This window comes from Pogoniulus pusillus, chromosome Z, assembly GCF_015220805.1.
Source record: "Pogoniulus pusillus isolate bPogPus1 chromosome Z, bPogPus1.pri, whole genome shotgun sequence".
Classification (NCBI taxonomy): Eukaryota; Metazoa; Chordata; class Aves; order Piciformes; family Lybiidae; genus Pogoniulus; species Pogoniulus pusillus.
In genome coordinates, this window is record NC_087309.1 from 67,014,759 (window position 1) to 67,039,840 (window position 25,082).

Below are 25,082 nucleotides of genomic sequence, written 5' to 3' on the forward strand. Positions count from 1 at the left end.
TTTCCTTTAGAAGGCTGTTTTGATGAGACAAGGGTCCCAGTGACCTGAATGCTGATGGCCTCTTCAAATAGCAAGAAGGCATCATTCAGTGTCAAATTTGAATACTGGCTTTCATGCAAGACAGACAGTAGTACAAACAATGTAAACATCCTGAGTACTCTTAGGGAAGTGTCACAGTGCTCTTTAACTATTCAACAGATTTTTTTTTTTCTATTTTGAAACTTAAAAAAATCAGTAACTGGAGTATCATTGTTATCTGAACTCTGACTGCATGAAAATGTTGTCACAATAGTAGGTTTCCTTCCACACATGAGTGTGGAAATGTAAATGGATTTTCTTGGCTTGCATGCCACAGCTTTGCAAACTGTGGTGTGTTTTTATTCTTGCTAGTACTGCATAGCCTCTCGGTTGTCAGAGAATGAGTTTCTTTTGTCTTTTGTGTGATCAGTTAATGTGCTAAAGGAAATCTAATGGAAGAATCATTTGAGTGATGCTGGCATAACAGGCACAAAGTTTTTTTTCTTTTGTTGACGGGACTACGTTTCAGTCAGTGCCAGTGAACAATATTCCTAACCTGACCTGAGAGCTGCACAGGTAGAACAAAATCTTAGGGGAATGACAGAATTTTTCCACGCAGCTTTGAACCACTTCATTTTAAGGAATATATTAAGTATATCGTTGTCTATTGTCTGCAACTGTCAGGTATTTGTTATTCACATAGAAAGGGGTGTGTTTTCAAACTATAAAGAAACAAATTTAGGTTTTCTTGTTTTCTTAAAATTCTTGCTACAGAGGATCCAGACAACAGGATTTCAGCATGAAGTTTTGACATGTGATAATAAGCAAAGCATGGAAAGCTGAATTCCTTAACCATACCCAAGCTTTGACATTAGCAAACATCCCAGCACATTGGAAAGCTTTTATCTCTTTTCATGAATGGTCACTCTTATGCTTTCAGTAAGTAGCTCCTCAAAGAGATTTTAAACATATATATATATATATATATATATATATATATATATATATATATATATATATATATATAAGCTGTTCTGACCTATCGAAAATAGATCATCACACCCTTGTCAAATATATTGCACTGTTAACAGCTTTGTACAATAGAGAGCAGAATAAAAAGCATGTTGCAGACTTGTACCTTGCTCTGGTAAACCTTAATTTCTTCATATGTGTGGGTCTGCCATGCTAGCTGGTGTAGTTCCTCCATTGTGTATTGACAGGTCTCCAGATGAGATTTAATAATATTCTGTGCAATTCGATCTGTGAAGAGGAGAATAAGAAATAGCTTGTATAAGACGGTGACCAGTGATTTGCAATAAGAAATTGTTGAAACCAGTAAGCTATTGAAAAAAAAAAAGCAAATTTAAGGAGAAATTACCTTTTCTTTCCAATGCTGTACTTAGAATATTTTTTATTGCTGAAGATGACTGTTGAAAAGTGTTTCAGTATTCAACCCAAAGCCTTGTTATCAAACAATGCTTGATAAATAGTGCATCTGCACACGGAAATGACAATGAGTCTTATGAAACTATTCAGACACTTTCACCTGGAAATTCCACCCCCCCACTATGTTTAAATAAATATTTGGAGACTCTGCTTAGTTGATCACTCCTGCCTTCCCCAAGCCTGTGCATCTGTCCTGGTCTGAATGCTCAATCCTGATATGGGTATTTGCATTACTTTGAGATGATTCACATCAGAGAAACAGGAAGCAGTTGTTTTTTTTTTTTTCCTTTTCCTCAAGTTAGTTTTCAGCTGAATCAATTTCTGATCTAGCTCAACGAGCATGGAGACTGATGCTACGAAGGGTGAAAACTAGAACTGGTATCCTGGAGTTTAGGTGGGAGACAGGGGGAATAGGTATCACACAGAGGGATTAAGTTACCTTAAAGTTTTTCTGAAAAGGAAGCCTAAGAAACTAGTGTGTAACATGGAATGCAGGATCCAAGCAGAAAGGGAAGCATCAGACATCCCACTGAAAATAAGACTCTACTTCTCAGAGACACATTTGAAAGTAGATCTTTGCCCTTTAAGCCACTTAAGCAGACAAAAAAAAAAATCCACAAAAATGTCAGGCATGAATTCATTAGCCCTGGAAGTTGAAATGTCTTGATAAGCTATAGAAAGCACATGATTTTTCAGTTTGCAGTTTTGAGATCTGTATGTCTAATGATGATCAGGGCTTCAGACTTAAGATTACTTAAGCTGAATACCCTTTAAACAATGGAGCAGATCAGGCACAGAACTGAACTGAAGCCCTTCTGGCAGAAATGTCAATTTACAGAAAACAGATTTGTCAAAAAAGGAAAAGACATTGACAATGCCGTAGCCAAATATGAAGCAGAAAAGAACTAAGAATGTCATCATTTACTCATACACGTCCTCAGCAGTCTGCACACGGTGGGTGGATCTGATGCTCGGAGTCCCAAAATAAGACTCTTTCTTTGGCCAAATGCTGACTAAATTTAAAAAAAAAAACAAAAAAAAGCAACAACAAGGAAAGCTGAAAAATGAATGTAAACATGGGTATGAGCACTGAAATCACTGCTAATGGAATGTTATTTAAAGGAGATGTCTGTGCTATTGTCACAGTTAATAAGTTGAGGCTTGGTGGAAAGGTATTGAAGAAAACACAAAAGAGGTCCAAGTTTTTGTAGGAATAAAAAACCTGCTCAATTTAATCTTTACAGGCATTCCTTTAAAAGCTGACTCTATCTTTAGGTTTTCTTGCTGAAGAATTGACTCTGGCATAACAATAACTAAATGTGGAAATAAGAGAGTACAGGGATCTGCCCATTGCTCTTTTATGGAAGGCAAATGCATTATGTAGGAAAAATCCTTCAATTAAATGGGCATATTGGAATAAAAGGATGATGCATTTTAAGAGTTTTTTTTTTTAAGATAAATAAAGATTTATTATTTGCATGCCTGTGATTAATAAATGTAAGGATCCCCCACCTTTCTTAGAAAGATCAAATTTCAGATGTTTACCACCATATTTTTCTATTTAAACATCTTTAGCCATGGTAATCCTGACTGCAGAAGGTAAGCTCAAGCTATAGGTTTTGTCACTTATATGTCCAGAAGGATTCAGCTAGACAGAACTCAGGTATTTTCAGAGGAATATTTAGACCTTGCACATAAAACATCAGTGGAATGCTTCACTTGACGTACGATTTCCCCAGCCTGAATCATGAAGGACTTCACCTTTTTCATCCACTGGTTTGTCTTTTTTTCTCTTGTGCTTCTAAGCCACCTCTACCAGCCTCAATGTTGTTACAGAAGCTGGAACTATGCATACTCTTCTATGTAAAGAAAACGTTCACCATAAATATGTCAAATACTTTAATATTACTGCATAGACAGATTTTTGAATCTGATACTGTGACCTCATGCCAACAATCTGAAAATAAGACCTTTTCATTTCACTGATCTCAAAATATGCCTGATTAGCATTATTAGAAAGCTCCCCAGGTCCACTCCTTTTCCTATCATTTATGTATTTACCTGAGGACCAAAGAGATAACAAACTATTCAGGGTTTTGTAGGGATGGTGTCCTGTGTTTTACTCCCATTTGTCTTTTCCTTACATACTTGTGCTTATGTTGAGCTGACATGAAAACCCATTTAGATGTGCAAAGGCCTAGGGCAATCACAGTAAGCAGCAGCTCCAAATACTGACATCCAAAGATGAACCAGGTGCAAGACAGACTTGAAACTCTTGTGCCTCAGGCTAGGCAAGGCTGAATGTTTGTTGGAAAGAGTACATTGGATCTCAGGGCACAAGGGGATTGTTCATTCAGCAAATACGACAGAGAAGGCTGCCTGCTTGCACTCAAAGCTGGAGTTCCTGGAAGAAGGTTTATGCAAATATAGCATACATTGGGTGTGCAGAGCTACCATGATGAACAAAAATAAAATAAATAAAAGCTTGTCTTGGCTTCTTAGATGATCCACAACAGAACAAAGAATATAACACTCAAAGGGTTTCAAAGCCAACTTCTCTGTAATTTTCAGACTTTGGCATCTATTTCAGACTTTAGCATCTTTTTGATAGTGAAGTTGGAATCAGTACATGTCTTGTCAAAGACCATGAGGCCCTAAACCACTAAGAATGAAGTACTGACACCTACTGTAAACCTGTTGGTACAAGAACAGTGATGTCCCTCCTGTTCTTCAGGCTAGAAGATCCCTTCAAAACTATTCTGTGATTCAAACACTGACTTTTGTTTATTTTGTCTTTTGAAATCCTGAGCCAGAGATTTAAAGGCTTTCTTTATACTAGAAGGCCACAGGAACACAGCTAGGGATACTGTTTGGACAGACTGCAAGGGCTACAAAAACTTCAATGTGAACTGCATTTCTGCTTGAAATATTGTCAGTCTCCACATTATCTAAGTCATGGCAAGTTTGCAAAGTTTGCCTCATAAAAATGAAAAACAACACAGATTATTCTGTCCAGTCAGGTGTAAGGAAGAAGATCGGCAACATTTCATTTTATAAGCACCAACTACTGAAACTGTTGAGAGAATTTAGTAATTCAAGATGAAGAAATTACTGAACCTGCATGATGGTACACTAACAGGATTAAAGCAATGACAGCTGTAAACAGGATTTGTAAAGCTTGTTTGCTGTAATGTGTAAACACAAATATAGGCTAGCTGCTTCACTCCTCCCCTTTTGTCTATATACTGAATGCATTGTCTTAGGGTTATGTCTCCTACCATGCTTCATCTCCTAGCATGCTTCATAATCACTTACTACTACATGATACCATGTGGAATCTGAAAGCTACAGCATATTCTGGCAGATCAACTGTCTGGGAAGCATGGCCCTCAAAAAACAGCATGCACTGTGACAGGGAAATATTTACATGACCTATCTTAGTTCTAAATTTTAAGCTTCCTTAGTGTTGGTACCTTGAGATTTTTCATGGAAAGCAGACACTTTTTGTACAAATGTTGTTTATTTAGAAAAGACAACACACCAAACCTCCACGCTCAACTGAGAAAAGAGTCAATAGTTGTAATCAGTATGAGGTCTTGAAAAATCAGAAATAGTTGAACAAGATATATTCAGGAATGACCATTTATATTTCATAGAATCATAGAATCAGCCAGGTTGGAAGAGACCTCCAAGATCATCCAGTCCAACCTATCACTCAGGCCTATCCAGTCAACTAGATCATGGCACTAAGTGCCTCATCCAGACTTTTCAAGTAACTGGTTTTGTTTTGGTTTATTTCTTGTAAGTAAAGACATCCCTGTTGACCATAGGGGATTGGACTGGATGACCTTTAAAAGTCCCTTCCAATCTAAAATATTCTATGAGTCTAAGAATGGCCCACTATTCTAGCTGTAAAGTCTCATCTATTCTTAGGGCTAACAAAGAGACCTAGATATTATTGGTTAGCATAGCAGAAACCTGAGAAGTCAGGCTGGCCTCTGTGCCTTGCAGTGGTGGGAACACTGCCACCTTTCCTATAGCTTCTTATATAGGTCCTCCATCAGCAGCTCAGGTACTGCTTGTGTGACCCTGAAAGGTGCCAGTTGAATGGGGAAATAAATTCAAAAAAAAGAAAGGGAAAAAAAAAAGGTCAAATGCATAGCACATGCCCAGCAGAAGCTGAACACTGTACAATGGCAAAGTAAAGGATTACCTGTTAAAATTATTTATTCTCATTTAGATTAAAAAAAAAATTGTGTTTCTGTGTGTATATGTAATTTTATGGTCTGTGATACACAACTTGTGGGACAACATAGTCTCAATGTTTATGACTAAGCAGAAAAAAACAAAAATGCAACAGAAAGATGTACATGTACTGTTTGAGAAATAAAGGCTGTATAATGTGTAAAGGGGCATAGTACCAGAATAAGTAAGCACCTGCAGAATGCTCCAGGGCTTGTGTCTCAGTGTTTACAGATCAGGCGGGTCAGGCCTATGATGGAAAAAGGTCATATGCAAATATTGATGAGAACTACCCCTGTGGGAACTCCAGTGTCTGAAACTTCTGCTTCCCTTCCACGAGGCAGGACAGTAGCTAAGGAAGTAGTGGAGGGTCCTGACAGAAGGTCTGGGCAGAAAAGAAGATTGCAAAAGCTGTATTCCATCAGCAAAACAGCCCAAAACCATATGTTATGAGGGAAAAGCAACAGCTCACAACCTATAAACCTCTTGCACAAACTTAGAGATACAGCTTACAACTTCCAGAACAACAAATGACCTTTTCAGTTTCCAGCTTTGGCTGCTCTGCTGGGCAGTTCTTTTATTCTTGCCTTTCTTTTTTCCCCTCTATTGTAATTTCTTATTTTATATTTCAGTAGACACTTCACAAAAGACATTCTTCAAAGGTTATGACAGCACAAACGTGTATTGCACTACTGGGTTAGGAGCTGCTTAAATCCTAAGTACATACAGAAACCTGAACATTGCAACCTAGATTGCAACCTAGATAGTGTAAATCAGCACAGACCTGCGGGAGTATAGGATCAGGTGATGAGTCAGTCCTGCCTTTTTCAGACATTTCAATATAATATTTGGTGATCTCAAACTACAAAACTGAGTAAAACTCTTAACTTGGGGTCAAGTACAATGTTGGTGGAAATGGGTGTAATAATTTCATGGACTGCACACAACATTCGCCAGCAGTGAATTTGGCCTGCTAAGTGGGAATTATCTACAGTACTTAACAGTCTGTTTGCTACAGGCTCTTTAGTTCTTTCATTTGTCTCTTTTTCCTCAGGAGAGACTCTAGTTTTTTCTCAGCATTCCCTTCTTTTGCACTGGGAACTAAAGAACTTTGAAGTGTGCCTCCTAAAACACTGATAATCATCCTCAATTAAAATGAATAATGAATTTTTAATTTGCCACTTACCCTTAGGATCCAGATGAGTAGCTAAGAGCTCATCTCAGCTTATAGTCTAAGTTGAGCTCTCACAGGGATCCACTTTGAATTAATGCTGCAATAACACCACAGCTTTGCCTGACTGCTCTGAGCATGCGTATCAGTTCACACAACTATCAAAACTCCAGCTATACCAGCCTAAACAAAATCTCTTCTGCAACTCAAAATAATGTCAAACTAGTATTAGATTAACATTCTTCTGTATTCTAATTCAAGGTTATTAAGACTGCAAAATGACAAGTCTGGCAAACTGTTTTTATTACACAGATTACCTCAAGAAATACTTAGACAGCAATAAAAGTCCCAGAAGTGACTGCAAAAAGCATATCCCACTTTTCACCTGTCCCTGGCATTCTCAATGTCATAATGCATGAAAGATTCCCTTTTAAAAAATATTAGAGTAGCAAGCTTCATAGACCCTGCTTGTTTAATAAATTTGTAACACCACACAGTATGCAGCCTAGGAACATAATGTGAAAGATTAAAACGGGGCAACGAGGCTTGTGAAAGGTCTGGAGCATATGAGCTACGAGGGAGCTGGAGTTGTACAGTCTAGAGAAGAGGAGGCTAACTTCTACAACTACCTGAAGTGACGTAGTGAGGTTGGAGTGAGGAGGACAAGTGGTAAGACTAGAGGAAACGGTTTCAAGCTGCACCAGGGGAAGTTTAGGCTGGATATTAGGAAGTATTTCTTCACTGAAAGGGCTATCAAACATCGGAAGAGTCTGCCCAGGGCAGTAGTGGAGTCACCAACCCTGGGGGTGTTCAAGCAGCATGTGGACCCAGCTCTCAGAGACAGGTTTTAGTGTTGATCCTTCAGTGCTGGGTGGAGAGTTGGACTGGATGATCTTTGATGTGTCTCCCAACCAGACATATTCTGCAGTTCTCTGATTTTGTGATATGAGACTATAAGTGTTTGAATTTCGTTCTGGAATAATCCTCCCTTGTGTTCAAGTTATTGTCAGGAACAGATTGTACATCAAGGCATTGTTATTTGAGTGAATACTGTATTTCCTTCCTTCAAAGGAGACAAAAAAAACCCCACCCAAACATCTCCCAGAAAAAACCCAACAATCCCCCAAAACCAAACCAAAAAAACCCAACCTACAGAAAACACCCAAACCCAAACTAATTAAAAAACTAGGAGTGACAATACAATTAAATTAAATTCTAATCTGGAAGAACCTAGAGAATGGAATCAGAATTCTGGTAAATCCTAAAGGATCTTTATAAATGCTTAAAGGTCTCCACTTAATAACACTTTTCCTGGGTCTTGGCCAATTTTGTAAAAAATGTATATTTTGCACTAATTAGAACCATTCAGCTGGCAGCAAAAGCACTAACCAAGGCAATAGCTAGAGCTTATGGGACATGGACTCTACAGGCACTGCATAATTCACACAGATTTATTGAGACGAGCTGCTTTCTAACTTCTTCCAGCATGGCTCACACAAAGATCTCTGTATTAAAATTGAGACTACTCCAAAAAACAGGATGTGGTTTCATTCATTAAGTTAAGCAAACACTGTTTGGAGTGAACATTGTTCACAATGAAACATAGAAATATGCATGGAATAACTTGAGTATTAAGTGGTTTTTTGTTTTTTTTTTGTTTTTTTTTTTTTTTTTAAATTTTTTACTAGGGTTGGAAGGATTTTCCCTGTCACAACCTGCAAAAGGCTGAGAGACTAGACATACATTTTAGCACTTCTTTCATTGTGACAGGCCCACGTTTATCTTTCCATAGAGATTTTAGGCAATCCAGGTATAGAAATGCTTTAAAAAGTTATGACAAATCATTCTATGATGGCTCTATTTTCCTGCCATGTGACAACTGTGTTGAATCAAAGAGGTGTCAGCATTTAATGTCAGAAAGTGAAACAATTTAGTTATCATAAGTGATGATAGCGATTTCATTGACAAAGGAAAAAAATGTCTACACAGTCAAAAGGGAACACAAGACAGCCCTCCACGCTTTAATATCTTGCTCTAACTATTCCCATTTGCACATGACTTTCAGCACGTCTACTGCTGAGAGATGTGTCCACTTTAAGGGACTATGTTACCACATTTTACAAATGTAAGCTGCTGATAAGGTCGTTTGAATACTGTTTCCTATATCTTTTAAATTAATTTGTAAAATAATCTGAGAAGTAAAACAGAACAAAATATCACAAAATCTTTCCCATCCTCAATCTCAGAAAATAGCTATTACTGATTTTATTAATTTCATTGCTTAATTAATCTTCTTCTATTATTCAAATAATCACAACCACAGTTAAGATGGGATGTTACTGCCATAAGTGATGCAGAAAAAACACAATCAGTGGAAAATTTTCATTAGTTGAAAACATGCACAATGTACAGGAAGTAATTAGATTTTATCTCTTTGTGAACCAAACTTTTGATCGTACTTCCACTTGCAGCATCTATACCCATGATAAACACACAGAGCAATAGTTAAAATTACATTTTCTGAAGCATCTACACTGCATGATCAGTAGCATGATTAAATTTTACCTAGGAGTACTGTCAATGGTCATAATTCATAAAATTATTGTGATGTCACTAGGTAGGCTACATTTGACATATCATAGAATCATAGAATATCAGGTTAGAGGGGACTCAAGGATCATCTGGCCCAAACTTTCTTGGCAAAAGCCAGTATGAACGGACTGAACTGAAAGAAAAGTCAAACTGCTTTCAGAAATAGCCAAAAAGTTTTATAACTTGCAGGAAAATCCAATCTGAGGCATAGTTTTAGGCTATCTACTGCATTTTCAAATAGTTTTAGGTCAATTGCTTTACAGTATAAATTTGAACTGTAGTAAAAAGGCATCACATAGTGTTTACTGAACTGCTGTAACTGAATTAACCATAGTCAAGCAGGACTGCCAGAACTGACATGTGACTGGTTCAGAGCCCACGTCAAAGGCTGCGAGGCAGTGGATACTTGGCAATTACAAAATCACACCGTGAAAAAAAAAAGTGTGTAAATATAGTACCTTCTAGAAAACTTTATTTTCTATATCAAATACTGTAACACTGTGTTTTCCCTAAGTCTTCTTAAATCAGTAAGAGCCAAAATATCCACTCAGTAACAGATAATTAGTTACTTATGAAGATTTGCATCACTTAAACTAGGAAGTTGGGTAACATAACCTCATTGAAGCTTTTATGTATATCTGTAATTAGGCTGATTTTGGACTAAATTTACAAATAAAGAGAGATTACTAATTTGGAGGTGGGAAAAGAACTAAAAAAATGATACAAACTTTTCAACAATATTACATTCCTTCCCCAACATTTCTGCTAAATTATTTGTTGTTTTTTAAACATGCTTGAAACCTCCCTAGAATCTCCAATTATATAAAACCCTCACCCTTCAATCCAGCGTCCGTTCAGCTAGAATGCTTCAGCATTACAATGCTCTAATTTATTCCTTCACTTTTCTGTCCATTTTTTGTGAAGGTGATGCATTTCCTGGGCAACACTGTCAAATCTGTTTTAAATCTTGCCAATCTCTGTTCTCTTCTCGAATACCCAATAAGTGAAAACAAAAACAAAAACAAAAATCAAACAACTAAACACACAACAAAAACAACAATAAAACGCCCAAAGAAATCCAGAAGGCCTTTAAGTTTTGTCCTGTGTACGAAAATGAGTGCAGAACTGAAATACTAATTTATGCTGATTGTCACCTTTAAATAGGTAATGACGGCAATATATAGTGCCCTGAGGGTACCTACGCAGAAATGCACATGCTGCACATTTTTAATTGCTCGCTAGATGGCAATATTGCCCTGCTGAAATAAAGTTGTAAGGTTACAGACACCTGCCCTGCGAACTTTTACTCTCTCCTTATTAAACTATGGCTCAGAAAAAGAGGTGAAGAAACATTATACAGCATTGCAGTCACCAAGCCACCATTTCTGCTTCACTGCGAGGCAGGCAGCTGTCTTACAAAGGGAACACCAATACTGATGTTAATGTCACAATTGGTATGGGGCTTGGTTAGAGAATTCACTGCATTCTGGGTATGATGTGTCCCTACAGTGTCCCTCCAAATAACATCTAACTAACCAATATGTATTCAGTAAACTTTCCACTAACATTTGGTTCGGCACAGAGATGAAATGCTGGAGATAGAGGAAAGCAGTTAAAGAATAATAGTGAAAAATGCTTATTATATAGGAGAAGCGCTTTTGGAACTTCCAACAGTAAGGCACAACATCAAGTTAATGGGCAGATTTCTAGTTTAAAAGTATCTTTAGCAGAGAAGTTAAGAATGTTTCCAAAAGATCTTTCCTCAGAATGCAATAGTGAATGAACTAAATGATGAACCATGGAAATTCAGTGACTTCACAGAATACTTTGCAGTTTGGAGAATAGCTTTGCAGTTGCTCACTCTAAGTCCTGAGATGAATGTATAAATCTGGCTAAGGCTTCCATATGACCAGGATATTATTTGTAGAAAGGTTCCTCCCTCCCCCCCAACTCAATCTTTAAAACATTAAGGTTTTGCTACACTGCCATTTCCCAGTCAACATGTCAGGTTTTAAAAATATGTGTATTATGATAGATTTGTTGAGTGGAGCAGGTGATTGTCCTGGAAGTCCTATGTACCCCTAAATTCCTCTCTCTCTGTGGCTTGAATGGGAGGGCGAAAACCGCCTGGTTCCCCCCCCTCGCCTGCCCTGCAGGCATGAAGGGGGTGAGCAAAGGGGTCCTGCCCACACGAGGAGTGCCCTGTGCAGTGCCCGCGCTGGGATCTGGCTGGGATTGGTTGTGCACTTTTGCACCTAAGGTGTGGTAACTCTGCCCTTTGTCTAGCAAGGGTATAAATTGGGGGGCTTCCGACAGCTTCTGCAGGAGAACGAGAGAGACAAACCTCACCAGGAAGCCAGCCTGATTGTGAGTTATTTTGGCTCAACTTTATTAGTAAGAAACCGCTATTAATTAATAGCTAAAGCCTTTTCCAACTTCTGACTTCCAAAATAGTCAAATTATTGATGGTATCCCTGTAGATAATTCTCACGCGACTAAATCTGCTAACTAAACTAAATTAATCTTTGTATATATAGTTTTGGGGGCGGGTTTTTGGGAAAATAAAATAACTATTTTTGTAAAAAATTCCCGACTCGGCCACACATTAATTCCTGCCTCCACAACAGTGATGCCTCCTCCAGTTCTCACTGCTTGGCTGCCCTAGTAAGCTCACATTAAGCCTACAGCAGAGCAGGGTCAGAGGAGCTGGGGAAAGCGAAGGTGAGGTCCAAGCATACAAGCCTTACTATTTTACTTTTATTTTGGTATAAAGCTATTTAGTGCCGTAGTTGAGGAAATGCCATCTAAATATACCTAACTGATAGTTTGGCTCCCCTCCCCCTTCCCCTGTAATGATACTGTGATACTGTGATACTGTGATAAGGGCTGGGCGAGGTGACCTCCTGTACATGGTGCCTTATTGACTACCTAAATATGCACAACTCTAGAGGGCTCTTCAATTTGATCGGGCATGAATTCTCAGCTAATCTGTTTTCTCCATATGTGATTGTTAATCATTTTTCTCATCTTTAAGGAAATCAGCTGCAGTCCAGCTAAGGAAACCTTTTCATCAAATTTACAGATCATGATCTGAGCCACATACTGTCTGAGGAAAATGCAGTGCTCAGCTCAGTGACAGATACAATTATGCACATATATTTAAGCAAGATAGTCTTTAATTTGACCAAATCTAAAAACAAGCCTTTAATACCTGCCAATTTAAAATCACACTTGGGACCAAGCACTGTCATCCCTCTGTGGGGATACCAAGGTCAGAAAACAGCTTCCTTCTTCCTTGTCCCTTTAGGATTTCAGAAGTTACCAGCTGACCTCTGCGACTCTCTCTATAATGAAAAAAGCCATTCTATGGATGACCGAATTCCTGCTTTCAACATGATAAGCACATCCAACCCCACCATTTGAGCTCCCACTGCAGCCTGAGGAATTTCTGCCTTGCCAGATGTGCAGATAGGCATAGCGTTCATGAAGAAAGCGGTCTGTGCTGCAGTGTGTCTGGCAGCGCATGCCCTCCGGTCACGGAGGCTTCCAATACTGGCAGCATCACTGGCTAGTAGGACACACCTGGGCCATGCCAGATGTTATCAGCAAGACAGGCAGACAAAGAGTCTTTCCAACTCATCTCATTGTAGTATGTGGCCTACCTGGCCACAAATCCAGTCAAGTCCACTAAGATGCCTTGTTAAGGATAAAAACATTTGTTTTAAAAGAAACAGGAACTGTCCTGGAAGTGCATCTGATGCCAAGTAGAGGCTCTACTTATTTATGAGCTTCAAACTTATTTCTTTATGCTTTGAGTAACCTGATCTCCTTCTATGATCAGGTGACCCGCTTGGTGGGTGTGGGGAGGCCTGTGGATGTGGTCTATCTGGACTTCAGCAAGGCCTTTGACACTGTCCCCCACAGCAAACTGCTGGCTAAGCTGTCAGCCCATGGCTTGGATGGCAACACTCTCTGTGAGGTCTGTTCCAACCCTGATGATACTGTGACACTGTGATACTGTGAGTTTTTTTTAGTAACCCAAATGGGAATACTGATGGGGCTGAGCCTAAAACACAGTTCTGACTGTGCTAGTTTGAAGCAAGCTGGAATGTTTTGGTAAAAGAACTAGATAACGGGCAGTGAAATGAAAACAATTGATGTCAACTTCTCTCACAGTTACGCTGAGAACTCTGGGAAGAAGAAAACGTTCTCCATTTTGTCTCTCACTCTTGCTTTTGCCTTAGACCTGGTCACATCTCATTAACCCTGCTCCCACTAACCTTGCTCCCTAACCTCTTGGCTGCACCTCTTTTCTTCCTGAGAACTGGGGTAAGGTTGAGAGGGCCGGGGGAGGTGTTGGGGTGGTTTGAGAGCCCCTCCTGGGGACTCAGGTTTCTGGGAGGGGAGTTGTGCTTTTGTATTGTTTATCCTTTGTATATTTCTGTATATAATTGTATATAACTGTATATATTGTAAATAGCTGCTTGTACATTCTGCTAGCTGTAAATAAATTGCTTCATCTATATTCCCAGGGTCCGTCTGAGTTAGCTGGGGCAAATTCAAAAGTGTGGGGGGGCGGGGTAACCCCCAAACCATCACACTGACTAATAGAGAATCACCTGATTTTATCCAACATTTCTCCATTGTAAACTCTGGCAGCTACAAGAGATATCGGTGGGTTGATCTGAAATTACACTTTCTTACATTTATCCTTCTCTTTCATCAAGCACCTATCCAGCTTCTCATATTGATCAGATAATGTGCAGTTTTACCCTGGACTATTCCATTCATTTGAAAGAATATGCTGGCACTAAATATATGTGGGTGAAGGAGCCCATAAGTTTAATTTGCCGCCATTTCTTTCTCCTAAACCCATTTCCTGGTACAGTACTTAGAGATACTAGCAAGAATGCAGTGCAGTATAAGCTACATTTTGCTTGCTGTGGCATTATAATACTGTGTTGAAACACTTGCTGTGTAAATTTTTTTTATTTCAAAACTGCTAAGTCAAACAATTACCATTTCCCCTACAAAGTCTGGATTAGATGGAGGTATGCTAAGGCAGAAGAGAACTTTCAGACTTCAGTAGAAGCATGTAAATGTTATTGATCGAAGCAGGTCTGACCATTTTGATTCATTTTTGATGGAAATATAAAATTAACATGTGAAGAAAAGAATGTAAATGATGTATAGATTTTATCATAAAGTTTCTTAGTAACTGTGTTTTTTTTCATAACAAAATCAAAATGACCGGGAAATCAAGGCTTGTTATTTTGATTTTTCAGAGAACCTTACCACTTGATAGTAAGCAAAAAGTAAAAACTACTGCAGCAAGCTGCTTACTCAGGTGCAGCAGGGAACATTCTCAAGACCTCTTTTACAAGCATTTAACAAGTTCATTAATTATCTGAAAGAGGGTTCAGTTCACAGCATTTTAATTAAATAAATATTCCATATTGAAAGAAGTCACAAAATGTCAATAAAGACTGAGACATAATGTAACAGGAATGAAAAGGTTAGAAAAATAAGAAGGAGAAAATGAGATTCAAGTCTGGAAACATGATCCCCAGAGATATTTTAACAGAAATTGCCTGATACAGAAGAGAAGTGAATGAGAAGGAAGCAAAACACTGAAAGAATAGGTGAATTAGATACTGAACATGATGCAGAAGATGCAAAGACTGTTTTGACTCTGGGCTGTTTGTGAAGAAGTTTAGAGAGCTTGCAGGAACGTTTGGAAGCTAAAGGATAGAAGTCTCACATATTCATTTATGAGGAAAAATTAAGAGTGTAGCACTCAGGAATGTGACAAATGAGGCTGTGCTTAAAAAAATGCATGAATTTGAGGAATATAAACAACAGAAGTAAACTAAGATGAGAAATCTGAATTTAGTAGGAGGTCTTCAGTGAAGAAAAGAATTAACACCTGCAACATGTAAAGCAACCAGTCAGTATATTACAAAATAGTACAAAGAAAATTCTATCAGGTATAAGGACTAATACGTTGTAGTTCTTCTCTTTGGTATGCATTCTCTATGGTTTCATCTAACAACTAAAGATGATTCTATTTAACATGAGTTGAACTTATTGCTAGATGTCAGTAGAGTGAATAGGACACAGTGCTGCAGTGAAATTTAAGCACACTGTCACAGAAATTAAAGTACTCTAGTGTTTACAGTTTTTCTGCTTTAACTGAAAGAGTGCAGCTTTACAACTGGTCCAACAATCCAGTGAAGCATTAAAAGGAAATTTCTGTATGGTTTCAAAAAATGAAAATATCATTCACATAGAGAATCACAGAATGTTAGGAGTTAGAAGGGATCTCCAGAAATCAAGTCCAACCACATGTGGAGTAAGACCACTTAAGGCAGGTCACATAGGAACCTACACAGGCAGGTTTGGAAGATCTTTAGAGAGAGTCCACTACCTCTCCGGGTAGCCTGTTCTAGTGCTCTGTCACCTTAACAGTAAAGAAGTTTTTTTCTCGCATTGGGATGGAATTTCCTGTGATTGACTTTATGGTCATTGCCCCTCATCCTGCAAAGAGACTGGCTTCATCCTCCTGACATCCACCCTTCAGATATTTGTAGACATTCATAAGGCCCCCTCAGTCTTTCCCTGTATCACTCAGTCTTTCCTTGTAAGAGATACTCCAAACCCTCAAACATCCTTATAGTGACCCACAAAACACTCTCAGACACATCCCTGTCCCTCTTGAGCTGTGAAGCTCAGAACTGAATACAGTATTCCAGATGTGGTCTAACTAGAGCAGAGTAGAGGGGCAGAAGAACCTCCTCTGACATGCAGGACGCTGCCTTCTTAATGTACCAGAGTATAGAATCACAGAATCAACCAGGTTGGAAGAGATGTCCAAGATCATCCAGTCCAACCTAGCACCCAGCCCTAGCCAATCAACTAGACCATGGCACTAAGTGCCTCATCCAGTCTTTTCTTGAACACCTCCAGTGGACGGCAACTCCTCCACCTCCCTGGGCAGCCCATTCCAATGAAAAATCACTCCCTCTGTGAGGAATATCAAGCCTATAACTCCCCTGGCACAACTTGAGACTGTGTCTCCTTGTTCTGTTGCTGGATGCCTAGGAGAAGAGACCAACCCCCACCTGGCTGAAACCTCCCTTCAGGTAGCCATGGACAAGAGTGAGGTTCCCCCCTGAGCCTCCTCTCCTCCAGGATAAACAACCCCAGCTCCCTCAGCCTCTCCTCATAGGGCTTGTGTTCCAGGCCTCTCACCAACTTCTTCACAGTTCTCTGGACACGTTACAATATCTCAATATCTCTCTTGAATTGAGGAGCCCAGAACTGGACACGGTGCTCAAGGTGTAGCTTGACCGGTGTTGAGTACAGGGGGAGAATAACCTCCCTTGTCCTACTGGCCACACTGTTCTTAATACAGGCCAGGAGGCCACTGACTCTTCTGGCCACTTGGGCACACTGCTGGCTCATGTTCAGCCTACTATCTACCAGCAACCCCAGGTCTCTTTCTCCCTGGCTGCTCTCCAGCCACTCTGTCCCCAGCTTGTAGTGCTGCTTGGGGTTGTTGCGGCCGACGTGTAGAACCCTGCACTTAGCCTTGTTGTGATGGTTTGGGTGTCACATGTCACCATATTCTGATGAAATCACCCAGACTAGGCCCAGCTGAGCTGGAAGCTATGGAAATGAAGCTATATTTACAGCTTAGCACAATATACAAGCAGATATTTACAATATACACAGCTATATACAGAAATATATAAGTTAAAGGTAATACAGAAACACAACAGCCCTCCCAGAAACCAGAGTCCCCACGAAGGGCTCCCAATCACCCTTCCACCTCCTTTCCACCCCTCTACCTTATCCCAGACTTTGCCTTACGCTCAAGGTGAGTTTGGAGGATCGGCCAGGGGAGTTAGAAAGCAGAAGGATTAGTTACACAGAAAAGCAGGCCAGGGAGAAAAGTACTGGCATTAGCTGTGACAGAGAGTTGCTGCTCTTATCTATGAGTGTATTCTTGTTTTTATACATCTCAGCAAACCTATGAGTGAAGTAGATATCACCACTGTTTCCTTTTCACAGCCTATCATTTAATTTCTCTCACCATAATATTCCAGCTAGCCTCAAACTAGCACCATCCACCCCTGTCTATTTCATCTAGAGTTTTGCTGAGAACTGCCTGTCTAGTCTAAAACAATATTTACAATAATGAGTAATGAATATTACAATTTCAGTTTAAACTTCATTCTGGGTATCTCAGATGTAGGTGATTCAAAAGCTCAGAAAACAGCAAACAGTTTGTCTCCTCAGATGAGACAAGAACAGGGACTCCCAGGTGATGTTGGGTTCATACTCATGTACTGTAGATTCTCTTGTAAATTCTTTCATTTGACATCAGGTAACACCTAGAACAAAAAACTGCTAACAGCTTGTATTATACACTCTGAAGTTAAACTCTCTCAGCTAAAGTCAGATTTCTCTGTGGAATACACTGGATTTCACCATTCTCCTGCATTACCCAGTAGGTATGACCAGGACCTTCAGCAGAAACCACCCCTCAGACAGGTTCCCCTTTGCCCAAAGGAGAAAATACCCAAACAGTTTTCCCTAACAGATTGTTTTCACATACAACAGGAACTCTGTCACCATCCACAGTTTGTACCAAATCTCATTGTGCAGCTACTGATCCATTTACTGAACCCCTGCTATTTACCAGCCAGGTTGCCTGTGCTAAATGTTTGTCCCAGGTTTTCAGAGTTCCACCCACCATGGCCTTCAGGGTAGTATTCAGCAAACTGTTGCAGTGTTCAATCTTTCTTAAAGCTGGTGCATAGTAGGGTGTGTGGTAGATCCACTCAATACCTATCACATGGCCATCAGTATGTTCCATCTCTGCCTTGATGTCCAGATGAGTCATGGGCCCACCGAGCTAAGAACAGTTCACCTCTGTGTTTCCAATCAAGGTCAAGATCAGAGTTTGTATCAACTTGAGAAATCTTAGCAGCTTGGTCTGCCTGATGCTTGTGGTGGTGTTCCTCAGTGGCTCTGCTCTTAGGCATGTGTGCGTCTACGTGCCGCACCTTCACTGGAGTTCTCTGCAGCTGTGCATCAATGTCCTGCCATAGATCAGCACTCCAAATAGGCTTTCCTTTCCTCTGCCAACCACTCCTTTTCTAGTCCTTCAGCCAACCCCATAGAGCATTGGCTACCATCCATGAGTCGGTGTAGAGGTAAAGGATAGGCCAATTTTCACGTTCAGCCACATCAAGAGTAAGCTGGACAGCTTTTACCTCAGTGAATTGACTGGATTCTCCTTCTCCATGTCTTGCTTCAGTGACTCTCCTGGTAGGACTCCAAACTGCTGACTGCCGTCTTCACTTTTTTCCAACAAGACGACAGGAACCATCTGTGAACAAAGCATAGTTCTTTTCCTGATCAGAGAGATCACCATAGGGAGGAGCTTCCTCAGCACGAGTTATTTTCTCCTCTGGAGGTTTGGAACAGTCTGTGCCTTCCGGCCAGTTGGTGATCACCTCCCCAGACCAGGGAGATTGAGATTACCAATTCGTGCTCGTTGGGTTATCAAAGCCATCCATTTAGACCAGGTTGCATCTGTGGCATGATGCGGTGATGAACCTTTGCCTTTGAACATCCAGTTTAGAACTGGCAATCTGGGAGCTAAAAGCAATTGTGACTCATTTCCAATCACTTCAGAAGCTGCTTTTATTTCTTCATAGGCTGCTAGTATCTCTTTCTCTGTCGGGGTGTAATTTGCCTCTGAACCTCTGTAGCTACGACTCCAGAAACCAAGAGGATGACCACCTGTCTTGTTTGGAGCTCTCCGCCAAAGGCTCCAAGTTGGACCATTGTCAGTGGCAGCCGTGTACAGAATGTTTTTAATGTCCAGACCTGATAGCGCAGGTCCCAGGCCCACTGCATGGACTACTTCTCGCTTGGTCTGATCAAAGTCTGCTTGTTGTTCAAGTCCCCACTCAAAATTGTTTCTCTTATGAGTCACATCATGCAGAGGTTTGACAATTTGATTGAATCCAGGAATGTGTAGTCACCAAAATCCCATTGCAATGAAAAAAGACAGAGTGTCCTTCTTATTTGTGGGAACTGCCATGGTGGAGACTTTATCACATCCTGTGGAATTTGAAGGCGACCATCCTGCCATTGCACTTCCAGAAATTGAATTTCTCTGGAAAGTTCTTTGACCTTGTCTCTCTTAATGGCAAAACCTGCTTGCAACAGAATGTCAATTATTTTATTACCTTTCTCAAAGACTTCCTCAGCAACACAATGATGTTGTTGATGAATTGTATGTGCTCTGGAGCTTTACCTTTCTCCAATGCATTGTGGACAGATTGCTGAACTGTGTTTCCACCCTTGAGGTAAATGGTTGAACTGGTTCTGGATTCCTCTCCAGGTGAACGCAAACTGAGGCCTGCACTCCTTTGCTATGGGAATACAGAAGAAAGCATTAGCAATGCCTATGGTAGCATACCATTTAGCCTCCTTTGATTCCAGCTTGTACTGGTGTTCCAACATGTCTGGCACAGCTGCGCTCATGAGTGGAGTCACCTCGTTGAGATCACGGAAGTCTACTGTGAGACGCTTGCGCACAGGCCAGATGGGACTGTTGAAAGGTGAATGAGCTTTCCCGATGACAGCCTGACTCTCCAGTTCACGAATCAGCTGATGAATGGGCAATGAAGAGGCACAGTTAGTTCTGTACTGCCTGTGGTGCACACTTTGAGTAGCAATTGGCAGTTTCAGATCCTCTATGTCATGATGTCCCACAACTGCAGATTCATCTGAAAGTTCAGGTCTAATGGACAATTTCAATTTACCATCCTCAATCTCTACAGATGCTATTCCAGAAGCCCATTTGTGACCTTTAGGATCCTTGAAAAAAATCTTGTTTCAGAAAGTCAATTCCCAGAATGCAAGGCGCATCAGGACCAGTTACAATAGTATGTGTCTTCCACTCTTTACCAGTTAAACTGATTTCAGCCTGCAACTTAGTTAACTCTTGAGATCCACCAGTGATTCCAGAAATAGTGATAGACTCTGTCCCTTTGCAATTGGATGGCAATAAAGTACACTGAGCAGCTGTGTCAACTCAAGCCCTGTATTTCCCAACTTTTGAACAGCCAGGCCACCTAATGAATACATTCCAATAGATTTGGTTTTCTCCACTGTCCTTTTCCTCCTTCTGGCTGGAGGCAGGGCACCTCTAATGCTGAACATGGCATGTGGGGTATGCATAATGATTGGTGTTGTGAGAGAGAAACTGCAATTATTATGTGGGGAGCTGAAGAAGTGACAGCTACTTTTCTGGTGCTATTGCCTCTGTTTCTGCCACTCTGCAGTTCCCTGACTCTCTTCAATAGAACTCAAGTAGACTGACCATCCCACTTGTTCATGTTGTCACCAAACTGGTCATGCAGGATTATCCAAACTGACTCACATGATTGCTGATGTCTAAGTGCAATTCTTCCCCTGGGCCAGAATTGCCTTGCAGGAGATGGCAGAAACATGCACCCATTCAGATGATGAAGGGATGGTGTCCTCTGCCAGATTGGATATGGACATTTCAAGTTCCTCCTTCAGTTCTTTCATGCTATCTTTAATGCCATTCTTTCTCTTCTTTATCTCTGTAGTCAAAGTTTTTATGGCAGAGACTAGAGCAGAATGTGACAGAAAGCTGTCCTCTATCTGCCTCAGTTGGTCAGTGAACTTACCAACAGTGAGAGGCCTTCCATTATCACTTCTTCATAGTAACCTGCTAGCCAAGATGTTAGCATAGGATGAAGGAGCAAGTTTAATAATCTTCTTTATGAGACCTGTTCCAAGAGGAATGTCATCAGGCTCATGCATGCCATGATCTCCATAAAGCAAACTCCTTCAGAAGCTTAATTCCCTGCTCAATTGTGCTCCAATTCTTGGCAGCCCATGGCAGATCATCTTGGGAAGGATATCTCATAGCCACAGCCAACAGGAGGTGTGTCCACAAGACAGCCTTACCAAGAGGACTTGCTAGGTATTTGCCCACTTCACTCTCTTTTGTGACTGGCCCTAGCTGCTTTGCAGACTTGTCTTGTACCTGTAGGGCATTTGCACCAGTAGTACAGCATCTCACCAGCCAGATTAGGATTGGATCTCCTGATTCCCTTGAGTATTCCTTTCTAAATTCCCTGATCTCTTTGAGGAGATCATTGGAATCCTGGATATCATCTTCCTCCTCTTCTTCTGGTTGTCCTGGTTGTCCTTGGCCTAGAAACAGAACTTTCCTAAAAGTGCTCTTAATCTACTCAGAGCCATCCTTGGCAGCCAATCTCACAAAGCTCCTCCCATTACTATATTGCGATTTGAGTATATTGGCTAAGTCTCTAAGGCTGTATTTCTCCTCTTGAGTATCAGAGGTCCCCTCTCCTAAATCGTCTCTTGAATTACTCTTTGTCAAATGTTTTGTCTTAGCCTGAGCCTTCGCAGGATCCAGAAAGGTGGCAGAAGTGCCTTCTAGCATGTCTGAATCACTGAGGGTCTGACCCGATGCCTGTGAGTTTAAACCTGGTTTTGGGTTAAAAGCTGCTTCCTGGTGATTTGAACTAGATGAAGAAACAGCAGAGACTTGAACAGCTGGATCTGTTCTTTGGCTACCCGCCATGTTATTGTCAACAACTGAGACTTCGGCAGTTGTCCCGGAACCTCTGGGAAGAGGTGCAGCAGTGGATATGGTGGCCCTCTCTTGCTCTCTCCCCAAATAGACATTGCTTTCATTGTCTGCAGGCCTTACCTCTAACTCTACGAGGAAACTTGTCTCTTTTTCTGCCTCCTTAAAGGAGCCACATTTGAATTTGTCATGCACAAAGCTAGAATTAGTGTGAAACCCAGAATTATTAGGGCTAAGGTCAGACAAGAGAAATATACCACTGTATTACATGCCTAAAACTCACTGCAGGGATTTGGAAGTTTGGCTTTGAGCAAAATTACCCTCATCAGGGATGTTGAATACATTCCAGAAGTTGTATTATTTCCTGACTTAGTGAAAGCAGAGTTGATAATAATTTCAATAATATTAAAGCTGACCCAGTCCAGAAGACACTCTCTGAAATCCAAAAACATTCCTTCAATCTTCCTCCACACTAGATCAAGCAAGAGGGAACCAATTTTGGCTGTCAGCCAATGATAAAAAATAACAGATAAAAAATACTGCCGATTAACCAGATAAGCTTCATCTTAACTTACAGACAAAATCAGCAACCAATCAAATTGAATTAGCCCTACTTGGAAGTGCCAAAATAATGTGTGATGCTTTGGGTGTTACCTGCCCCCCCACTGTTATGAAATCACACAGACTAAACCCAGCTGAGCTGGAAGCTAAGGAAATGAAGCTATGTTTACAGCTTAGCACAATATACAAGCAGATGTTTACAATATCACAGTATCACAGTATCAGTATCACAGTATCACCAAGGTTGGAAGAGACCTCACAGATCATCAAGTCCAACCCTTTACCACAGTGCCCAAGGCTAGACCATGGCACCAAGTGCCACATCCAACCTTGCCTTGAACTGCCCCAGGGACGACGACTCCTCCACCTCCCCAGGCAGCCCATTCCAGTGCCTAATGACTCTCTCAGTGAAGAACTTTCTCCTCACCTCGAGCCGAAATTTCCCCTGGCGCAGCCTGAGGCTGGGTCCTCTTGTTCTGGAGTTGGCCACCTGAGAGAAGAGAGCAACCTCCTCCTGACCACAACCACCCTTCAGGTAGTTGTAGACAGCAATAAGGTCACCCCTGAGCCTCCTCTTCTCCAGGCTAAACAACCCCAGCTCCCTAAGCCTCTCCTCGTAGGGTTTGTGCTCGAGGCCTCTCACCAGCCTCGTCGCCCTTCTCTGGACATGCTCAAGCATCTCAGTGTCCTTCCTAAACTGGGGGGCCCAGAACTGAACGCAGTACTCGAGGTGTGGTCTGACCAGTGCAGAGTACAGGGGCAGAATGACCTCCCTGCTCCTGCTGACCACACCATTCCTGATGCAGGCCAGGATGCCACTGGCTCTCTTGGCCACCTGGGCACACTGCTGGCTCATGTTCAGGCGGGTATCAATCAGTACCCCCAGATCCCTCTCTGTCTGGCTGCTCTCCAGCCACTCCGACCCCAGCCTGTATCTCTGCATGGGGTTGTTGTGGCCAAAGTGCAGCACCCTGCACTTGGAGCTATTGAACCCCATCCCATTGGCCTCTGCCCATCTGTCCAGGCGGTCAAGGTCCCGCTGCAGAGCCCTTCTGCCCTCCAGCTCAGTCACATCTGCCCCCAGCTTAGTGTCATCTGCAAACTTGCTGATGACTGACTCGATGCCCTCATCCAGATCATCTATGAAGATGTTAAAGAGGATGGGGCCCAGCACTGATCCCTGAGGGACACCACTAGTGACTGGCCGCCAGCTGGATGTGGCACCATTCACCACCACTCTCTGGGTCCGGCCCTCCAGCCAGTTCCTAACCCAGCACAGAGTGTTGCCATCCAAGCCATGGGCTGACAGCTTAGCCAGCAGTTTGCTGTGGGGGACAGTGTCAAAGGCCTTGCTGAAGTCCAGATAGACCACATCCACAGGCCTCCCCACACCCACCAAGCGGGTCACCTGATCATAGAAGGAGATCAGGTTATAAATATACAAGTTAAAGGTAATACAGAAACACAACAGCCCTCCCAGAAACCAGAGTCCCCAGGAGGAGCTCCCAATCACCCTTCCATCTCCTTTCTACCCCTCTACCTTATCCCAGACTTTGCCTTATGCTCAAGGTGAGTTTGGAGGATTGGCCAGGGGAGTTAGAAAGCAGAAGGATTAGTTACACAGAAAAGCAGGCCAGGGAGAAAAGTACTGGCATCAGCTGTGACAGAGAGTTGCTGCTCTTATCTTTGTTTGTATTCTTGTTTTTATACATCTCAGCAAGTTTATAAGTGGACAGAGCCTTTACACAGCCTATAATCTAATTTCTCTCAATAAAATAGTCCATCTAGTATCAAACTAGCACACTAGCGCAGAACCCTGCACTTGGCCTTGTTAAATCTCATCCCACTGGCATCTGCCCACCCATCCAGCCTGTCCAGGTCCCTCTGCAGGACTCTTCTACCTTCCAACAGATCAACACCTGCTCCTAGCTTGGTGTCATCTGCAAACTTACTGATGATGAACTCAATCCCCTCACCCAGATCATCAATAAAGATATTGAACAGGACTGGGCCCAGCACTGATCCTTGTGGAACACCACTACGGACTGGCTGCCAACTGAATGTGGTACCATTCACCACCACTCTCTGGGCTCTGCCTTCCAGCCAGTTCTTGACCCATATCAGAGTGAATCTGTCCAAGCCATGAGTGTCAGGAGCTTCTTGTGTCAGATGGTGTCAAAGGCTTTGCTGAAGTCCAGGTAGACTACATCCACAGCCTTCCCCACGTTCACCAGGTGGGTAACTTAATCGTAAAAGGAGATCAGGTTGGTGAGACAGGACCTGCCCTTCCTAAACCCATGCTGGCTGGGCCTGGTCCCTTGGCCATCCTGTAGGTGCTTTTTGATGGCACCCAAGATGACCTGTTCCATGACCTTGCCTGGC

General features: G+C 41.5%; 1 protein-coding gene across 1 annotated transcript in view; it reads right to left on the bottom strand.

The window, feature by feature from the left end:
* RORB (RAR related orphan receptor B) overlaps positions 1-25,082 on the bottom strand; it is a 168,136-nt gene that overhangs the window by 11,973 nt on the left and 131,081 nt on the right. The window contains exon 5 of the mRNA XM_064176538.1: positions 1,157-1,278. Within this exon, the coding sequence (XP_064032608.1) occupies positions 1,157-1,278 (122 nt within the window). The remainder of the gene's footprint in view (positions 1-1,156; positions 1,279-25,082) is intronic.